The sequence below is a fragment of the Electrophorus electricus genome, chromosome 21, assembly GCF_041902795.1.
Source record: "Electrophorus electricus isolate QZ-2024a chromosome 21, ASM4190279v1, whole genome shotgun sequence".
NCBI lineage: Eukaryota > Metazoa > Chordata > Actinopteri > Gymnotiformes > Gymnotidae > Electrophorus > Electrophorus electricus.
Window position 1 is genome coordinate 15310001 of NC_137517.1, and position 8715 is coordinate 15318715.

Sequence of the window (8715 nt, forward strand, 5' to 3'; positions counted from 1 at the left end):
ACACACACACACACACACACACACACACACACACACACACACACACACACACAAACACACACACACACACACACACACACACACACACACACACACACACACACAGAGGCATAATTGTTATTTGTGTCTCACTCACACACACTCTCTCTCACCCCCCTTCACACCCTTTCAATGTATTGTATTGTTTGGGGTGATTAGTGCAGAGTGGTGCAGCTTCACTTCTGAGAGTGGGTGTGGAAATGTGTTTGACAGAAACATTTTGTGTGTGTAGTTGTATCAGGGAAAGACAGCGTAAGTGTGATAGGTTGTGTATGCATGTGTGCATGCACATGTGCAGTAGTGTGTTTGCATGTGTGTTCTGGTACTGTGCTATAAGTCTGAGGAGTTTTTCTACTTCTCTCTACAGGCTGGTTAACTGCAGTATTACAGAGGAAGGCTGTGCTGCTCTGGCTTCAGCTCTGAGGTCAAACCCCTCATCACACCTGAGAGAGCTGAATCTGAACTACAATAAACCAGGAGACTCAGGAGTGAAGCAGCTCTCTGATCTACTGGAGGATCCAGACTGTAAACTAGAAAAGTTAAAGTGAGTTACTGCCTTACTGTCTCTTCACACACACACACACACACACACACACACACACACACACACACACACACACACACACACACACACACACACACACAGGCATAATTGTTATTTGTGTCTCTCACTCACACACACTCTCTCTCACCCCCCTTCACACCCTTTCAGTGTATTGTATTGTTTGGGCTGTTTAGTGCAGAGTGGTGCAGCTTCACTTCTGAGAGTGGGTGTGGAAATATGTTTGAGAGAAACATTTTGTGTGTGTAGTTGTATCGGGGAAAGACAGCGTAAGTGTGATAGTTTGTGAATGCATGTGTGCATGCACATGTGCAGTAGTGTGTTTGCATGTGTGTGTGTGTGTGCACTGAACTGTAACTGTGAGGAGTTTTTCTCCTTCTCTCTGCAGGCTGGTTAACTGCAGTATTACAGATAAAGGTTGTGCTGCTCTGGCTTCAGCTCTGAGGTCAAACCCCTCATCACACCTGAGAGAGCTGAATCTGAACTGCAATAAACCAGGAGACTCAGGAGTGAAGCAGCTCTCTGCTGTACTGGAAGATGCACATTGTAAACTGGAGAAACTACCGTGAGTTACTGACTTCCTGTCTGTTTATAGAAACATACGCACACTCAATTTTCTCTCACATTCAGTCTTTAACACACACACACACACACACACACATTCTTTCTCTCACACAAATATAATTGTCATTTCCTTTTCTCTTTCACACAAACACAAATTATCAGAGTAACATGTGCATGTGTGTTCTCAGCTGTAAGATTGAGGAGTTTTTCTCCTTCTCTCTGCAGGCTGGTTAACTGCAGTATTAGAGAGGAAGGCTGTGCTGCTCTGGCTTCAGCTCTGAGGTCAAACCCCTCATCACACCTGAGAGAGCTGAATATGAACCACAATATACCAGGAGACTCAGGAGTGAAGCAGCTCTCTGATCTACTGGAGGATCCACACTGTAAACTGGAGACACTACAGTGAGTTACTGACTTTGCACCTTAATACGTAGCAACACACGCATACACACACTGTCACTGAATCTCTCTCTCACTAACAAACACACATCCACTCAACATATTATGTGTTTGGGGAGTTTAGTGACAAGTGGTGCAGCTAAATTTCTGAGTGTGGGTTTGTGTAAATGTGTAAAAATATTTTGTTTGTGCATGTGTGTGTGTTTGTGTGTGCACATGCAAGCATGTGCATCAGTGAGTGTGTGTGGGTGTATGTGTGTTCATGTGTGTGTGTGTGCTGAGCTATAATTGTGAGGGGTTTTTCTCCTTCTCTCTGCAGTCTGTCTAACTGCAGTATTCCAGAGAAAGGCTGTGCTGCTCTGGCTTCAGCTCTGAGGTCAAACCCCTCATCACACCTGAGAGAACTGAATCTGAACTACAATAAACCAGGAGACTCAGGAGTGAAGCAGCTCTCTGCTCAGCTGGAGGATCCACACTGTAAACTGGAGAAACTACAGTGAGTTAATGACTTACTGTCTCTTTATATAACCCCCCCCCCCGCCCGCCACACACACACAATAATGGTATCTCTGTTTCTCATTAACGCACGCACACAACATATTGCATGCATTTGTGGCGTTTAGTGTAGAGTGGTGCAGCTTCATTTTCTGAGTGAGTGTGTATGTGGGAGAAACATTTTAGGTGTGTGTACTGAGATTTATGTTTGAGGAGTTTTTCTCCTTCTCTCTGCAGGCTGTGTAACTGCAGTCTTAGAGATAAAGGCTGTGCTGCTCTGGCTTCAGCTCTGAGGTCAAACCCCTCATCACACCTGAGAGAACTGAATCTGAACTACAGTAAACCAGGAGACTCAGGAGTGAAGCAGCTCTCTGCTCTACTGGAGGATCCACACTGTAAACTGGAGAAACTACAGTGAGTTACTGACCTTCGGTCTGTTTCACACACACACAGTCACTGTATTATTCAAATATACATACAAACAGTCCTCTCTCTACCACTTGCTTGGTCTCTCTCACACATACATTCTCACTGCCTCTCTCTTTTCTCACTAACATATATACAACACATTGCATGTGTTTGGGGTGTTTAGTGAGTGTTTTTGTACATGTGTGTGGGAGAGACATTTTGCTTGTGTGTACTGAGCTTTATGTGTGAGATGTTTTTCTCCTTCTCTCTGCAGGCTGGTTAACTGCAGTATACCAGAGGAAGGCTGTGCTGCTCTGGCTTCAGCTCTGAGGTCAAACCCCTCATCACACCTGATAGAGCTGAATCTGAACTACAATAAACCAGGAGACTCAGGAGTGAAGCAGCTCTCTGCTCTACTGGAGGATCCACACTGTAAACTGGAGAAACTACAGTGAGTTACTGACTTACTGTCTCTTTATACACACACACACACACACACACACACACACACACACACACACACACACACAATCAATCACTGCACCCCTAGTTCTCCATAACACTCACTACATATTGCATGTGTTTGGGGTGTTTAGTGAAGTGGTGCTGTTTAATTTCTCTTTATATACAGTCTCACACATAGACATACCAAAACCCCTTCTCTATCTCTCTCTCACTCACTCACTCACTCACATATGTGCACACACAGTTTCTTTCTCTTACTCCTCATAAAACCATTATCACTGTCTGTCACTATTACTCTAAAACATACATACACTCTGACTACATCTTTCTCTCTCACACATTCTTTCTTACAAAAAATTATCACTCTTTCTCTAACCCTTTCTATAAGGATACCATCAATATACCTCTCACACTGAGACACAAACACAGTCATTGTATCTCTATTCTTTCATACACATGTACACTTTCTCTAGTTGTATCACATGCTCTGTATATGTATATCACACATATAACAGTTTTTCTCTTACAATCCTTAAACATTATCTCTCTCACACACACACATTACAAACATTTCTACTGTATATGTTTCTTAATGGCTAAATTTTCTAGAAAAAAAATCTATTCATGAAGGTATGTTGGTGAACAAACATAGTAGCAGCTTCACTGCTGTGTTGATTATATTAGACAGTGCATTCAAGTTCCAATTACTATGGATTTAAACTGTAAGAATCCTCCTAACATGAAATGTTGTTTTGTGATAGTGGCACAAAACAACATTCTCCTTCCTGTTCTTGACTTACTGTGGACTCCTGCAATGTCATATAAAGCAGGGTTTTCTGGCTGGACTCCTACAGCACTTCAGTGCAGTCTTCAGACACCAGCCCAGACACCAAATCAATGTCATCAAAATTACACAGCAAACCAGATTCATCAACATTTGTTTTTGCAGAAGCCTGTGTTAGGCAGTTAATCAGTGTTAGGTGGGCTAGATTGATTTCAACATTCACTGATCTGGCTACTACGAGATGTGAAACACCATTACTAGTAATAATATCATTTTGGTCTGTGGAGACATTTGTTCTCTTGTGCGTTGCTCTTATCCGGTGTTGTATGAAGCGCTGTCAGACCTAAAGCATACTGTTCTCATACATCTGTATCTCCAGTTGTGCTCAAACATAGTTTATTTACAGCTGTTTCCAGCAAATCTGACCTCCATTACTGCATGGATGGACTTTATATTGTGACCACCTGCTTTATGCCATATGTAAATTTTTACATATGTAATCAAAATAAACATTTTCTTTTCGTTGAACCATGTGTTTTTTTCTCAGATGTGTTTAACTGCCCATATCTGCACACACCTGTGTGAGAGTATATAAAAATTAGGAATAAATATGCTCATTTTCAGATTAATCAATCATACTGTAAATGTAACTAATAATAATAATTATCAGAAGAAGAATCATACTGCACTAAAAGATCATTCATAGTCTCTAGTCCAGCTCATACAACAAGATTGAAGTTCTTTTTTTTTCCCAGAAGGATTTGACCTTACATGTATCCAATACTGTGAATACTCCACTAGAGCAAAATATTTGTCTACTCATATTGTCTATGCATGTTGAGGGTCTCTTTTGGTCCACAGATGCACAAAGTCCAGCCAGTTCATTGGGTCCCAAGTGGCAGGTACTTTCAGGGACTTGGAAACCCCAGTTGGGATTACAGGGGCAGGAACTTTCAGAGACATGGACACCATAATTGGGATCACAGGGGCATAAGGCCACTGCTCTCCTAGGCAGTCAAAGGGATGTGCACATCCTGTTAGCTAAGTGGTCATTATTTATTTTGCCTCAACTCTGTTCTGTGCTGGGCATATTTCAAATAGTCACCTCATCATTGTCCTTTTCAGAGTTGTGCTGTGGTCCCATGTTCCACAGTTAGTTGGGAGTGAGATTTCTCTCAGTCAAACTAGGATGAATAAATCAAGATGGGTTTGCAGTCTGGGAATAAACATGTAATGTTGACAGAAGAGGTGAAAAAAACTGGACATGATGTGGAAACCATCCTCCTCAAGATGGCGCAGAACATCATAGAAGAGGCACGTGACCGCTGTAAAGACATCTAACCAGAGACGCTTAGTTTTGTTTAAAGCACATAATTTAGAAATCAAATACAAATCCTGCCCTGGTTGGAGTGACTGCACTGTCTTTCCCCTGTAAACTGTTGTGATTTCACACCACTTTTCCCAGCAATGAAGCTGCTTCTCCTTAGACGGAGAACATAAGGCGACCACATCAATATTTTCCATGCCATAGTCACCCCGGACCATTTAGAAATTTATGAACTAGTCTAAAATTCCCCCTTTATTTGGGCTGGTTTCTGATCAGTTCATCAATGAACAGGTTGTAAAAATCTCTCACTTGTGACTTGCTCTGGAAAGGTCTGCTCCTTTACTTTAATGTTGAGTAGGATGGGCCTCTGATCTGGGACCTGCATGTTCTACCCAAATTCACATCTTCCTCTTTATGAGGGAAAGCTCTACACTGTTCTCAGCTCAGCAGTTAAAGGTTATTTCTAGTAGTTCTGCATGTTGTGTGTGACTGTACTTGTACCAGTCTGGCTGCATTCCTTAATCTTATCTGTGAGCCACTCTGGGCCTGTTCCTGTTATTCAGTAGTGGGAGGCCAGTAGGAGACGATCTATTAAAATATGAAGATAAACTTCAATCTGGAGTCTCCACCTCCAACAGAAACACATGAGAAACTGAACGAGAAAAACAGCTTCAGATCAGAGTGAGAGAGACTGAGCATGATCATCATTTTATGAGAGACACATGAATCCATTTCAGAGGTAAACGGTGAATATATAAATCTGTGCTATAGATTCAGTGTAATGAAGGCTGAATTTGGATCAGCATTTGATCTGAAACTCCAGTAGATGGTTTTAGTGGAGACAGACAGCAGTATTAGAGCTCCTTAGTCTTTTCACCTTTGGCAACAGCTTGCTTGTTTTACATTTTATTGGATTTTCCTAAGATTGCATTGACCAAGCATATTGTGACGATTGACCACCCTCCCGGAGTCAAGGTTTTATGGTTTCCCTGTTGTGTCTTTGTTTTTCCTTTACTTCCTTGCTCCGCTCCTAAGTTTCATTTTCTCCGCCCCTCGTCTGTTCCTTCATTCCAGTCTGTGTTTTAGTTATCCCCGTTCCCATGTTCACCTGAGTCTGTTTAGTGTCTGATTGTCTTAGTTATTTAAGCCCTGTGTTTTGTCTTCAGGTTCGTTGGTTATTGTGGTAAGTTACGTCCTTCTGTCAGGTTTTCCTTATGCTTGTTTTACTGTCGTCGTCGCTTTTCTATTTACTCCAGTCGCGTGTTATCTTACCCTCAGTGTTACCCCTTTGCCTCTGTTTGTTTTACCGTTCGTGCTTCCTCATTTAATAAACCGCCTCCTGCATTTGCGTTTTACCTCTTGCCTATCCTGGTGGGATCGGTACACATATAGGCATATTCATCTATATATTAATCTATCTCTATCTAATCACATACCCTGGCAGAATTTGTGATTTTTTTTAAATATTTTTTTTAAGAATAATAATATAGCAACTTTTCTTTTATTCATGTTTAGTGGTTGGGTCAAACCATTTATTATCAAACAAATGTTTTTGTCCTCTTTTAAATCATAATGACCCTGATAAAGTTTACATACCCTGGATATTTTGGCGTGATAAAATACACACAAGTTTACACACTCAGGTTTAAATGGCTACTAAAGGTAACCATCCTCACCTGTGATCTGTTTGCTTGTTAATCAGTGTGTGTGTATAAAGAGTCAGTAAGTTACTGGGCTCCTGACAGACCCCTGCATGAGACATGGGGAAAGCAAAATAATTATCAAAGGATCTGTGGGAGAAGATGGTTGAACTTTACAAAATAGGAAAAGGATATAAAAGATATCCACGGAACTAAGAATGCCAATCAGCAGTGTTCAACCTCTAATTAAGAAGCAGAAAATGAGGGAAATTATGCCAAGGTCAGGTAGACCAATAAAAATTTCAGCCACAACTGCCAGGAAAATCGTTCAGGATGCAAAGAAAAACCCACAAAAACGTCAGCTGACATACAGGACTCAACAACTAACCATGAATAAAATAAAAGTTGTTGTATTATCATTATTATTCTCTGAAAAAATATTTAAAAATCACAAATTTTGCCAGGGTGTATATATATATATATATAATCAACACGCCCTTCCCAGGGCAGTCTTTGTCCTTCAACATCATGTCCTCTACCATATATATAGCTGAGTGTCATCAACGTCGCAGTGTTTATGTATAATGCCACCTAGAAGTAGCAAATGCAACAAAAGAAATCAGAGACCCTATAACAGATCCTTGTGGGACATGATGGCTAACCTTCATCATGTTAATAGTTCTTAATTAATATAATGCTTTGCTTTTTTTCCCTTTTTATTATTTTTTTTTGTTACACAGTATGACAGAGGGCGGATGGCTGGAACAGGGAGGAGGAGGAAGTGGGTCTTTGGGGTGCTGGGTGTAAACGTTGTCCACACTAAACAAAGAAAGCCAGTTCTTCAGAGACAGTCCAGAAGGGAACTACTGCCACTTATCATTCAACATGTAAGGAGGGGATCCACAATCCTCAGTGATGAGTAGCACAGCTTGTCTGCAGACATTACACAGTTAATATCATCACAGTGTTATACATGGATGCTCATACAAGGGCCCACACCCAGCATACAGAGGACATACAAGGAAACTGTTAGTGGCTTAGAGGTAACCGGTGAGAGCTGTTAAAGGATCACTGGGCAACATAATGGCCCTCTAGGCCAATAATTGATGATCTTGGAAAATCTATAAATGAGAAGCCTGTCTATGTATATTTATTAACCAGTACATTAGTCTCAAGACATTAAGTCTTTTTTTGTATGCGTGTCTTTTACTGGTTATATGAGACATGTTCAAATAAAGTTAAAATGCTATTTCAAATGTGTTATAAATAGATTAAAAATGTATAATTATTCATGCAAAAGTTAATTGTCATGTAATTCAGGGTTGTTCAGCTGTAACATTAGTGAAACTCAAGGTGAAGTGCATGCTTTTTAAAAATGTACAGTAAACAGAAATGATTAAACAGGTACTAATTTCTGTTCTGAGTACTATACAGAATAAAATATTGCCCATTCTCCTCTTTTTGTACATTTTGGTAAATTCCTTTAGATTCTGTTATTATCATTTGAGATTTCTCTGTCATTTTATGGAAGCAGGTAAACAAAAAAAATATGTTCCAGCTAGTACTTGCTATAATAATGATTTTCCAACCTTTGTAAATGTCTAAATATTTATATTTTTTGCAACATGTTTTATAAATTATAACCAAGTCATTTATACATTTCTTAACAGACAACTTAAAATGATAAGTTTATTTGAAAGTGTATAGTTTGTAAATGAATTATAGGCATTTATAGATATTTAGATTCCATTTGAGCTCATCTACTACAGAAAAAAATGTAAAAAAAAAAAAAAAAAAGCCTTTTATTTTGGGGGGTTTATAATTAAAGCACGTTAATACACCAGACAGTCAGCCCTGACGACACTCCCGGACATGTCCTTAGGGCATGTGAAGCTCACCCAGCAGGAGTGTTTGTAGACATTTTCAACTTCTCTCTCTCAGTGGTATGTTTTGTGTATTTAATGTGTATATATTGTGTATTTATTGTGTATATGTAGTGTATGTTAATGTGTATTTATTATGTATATGTGTT

General features: G+C 39.9%; 1 protein-coding gene across 7 annotated transcripts in view; it reads left to right on the top strand.

Annotated features, from left to right (window-relative positions):
* Nucleotides 1–8149, top strand: part of LOC113567689 (NACHT, LRR and PYD domains-containing protein 3-like) — a 24453-nt gene extending 16304 nt beyond the window's left edge. For 4 of the 7 annotated variants that reach the window (XR_014119133.1, XR_014119135.1, XR_014119134.1 and 1 more), the window contains 8 exons: nt 407–583; nt 990–1166; nt 1391–1567; nt 1884–2060; nt 2297–2473; nt 2742–2918; nt 4578–5782; nt 7424–8149. Coding sequence is in view for 3 of the 7 variants with exons in the window: in XM_081704549.1 (XP_081560675.1) it covers nt 407–583; nt 990–1166; nt 1391–1567; nt 1884–2060; nt 2297–2473; nt 2742–2918; nt 7424–7490 (1129 nt within the window). In the remaining 4 variants the exon portion in view is untranslated. Of the gene's footprint in view, nt 1–406; nt 584–989; nt 1167–1390; nt 1568–1883; nt 2061–2296; nt 2474–2741; nt 2919–4122; nt 4245–4577; nt 5783–6209; nt 6227–7423 lie in introns of those variants that run through there. The other 3 variants (XM_081704550.1, XM_081704549.1, XM_081704551.1) reach the window with 3 other exon arrangements.
* The last annotated feature ends 566 nt before the right edge of the window (nt 8150–8715 follow it).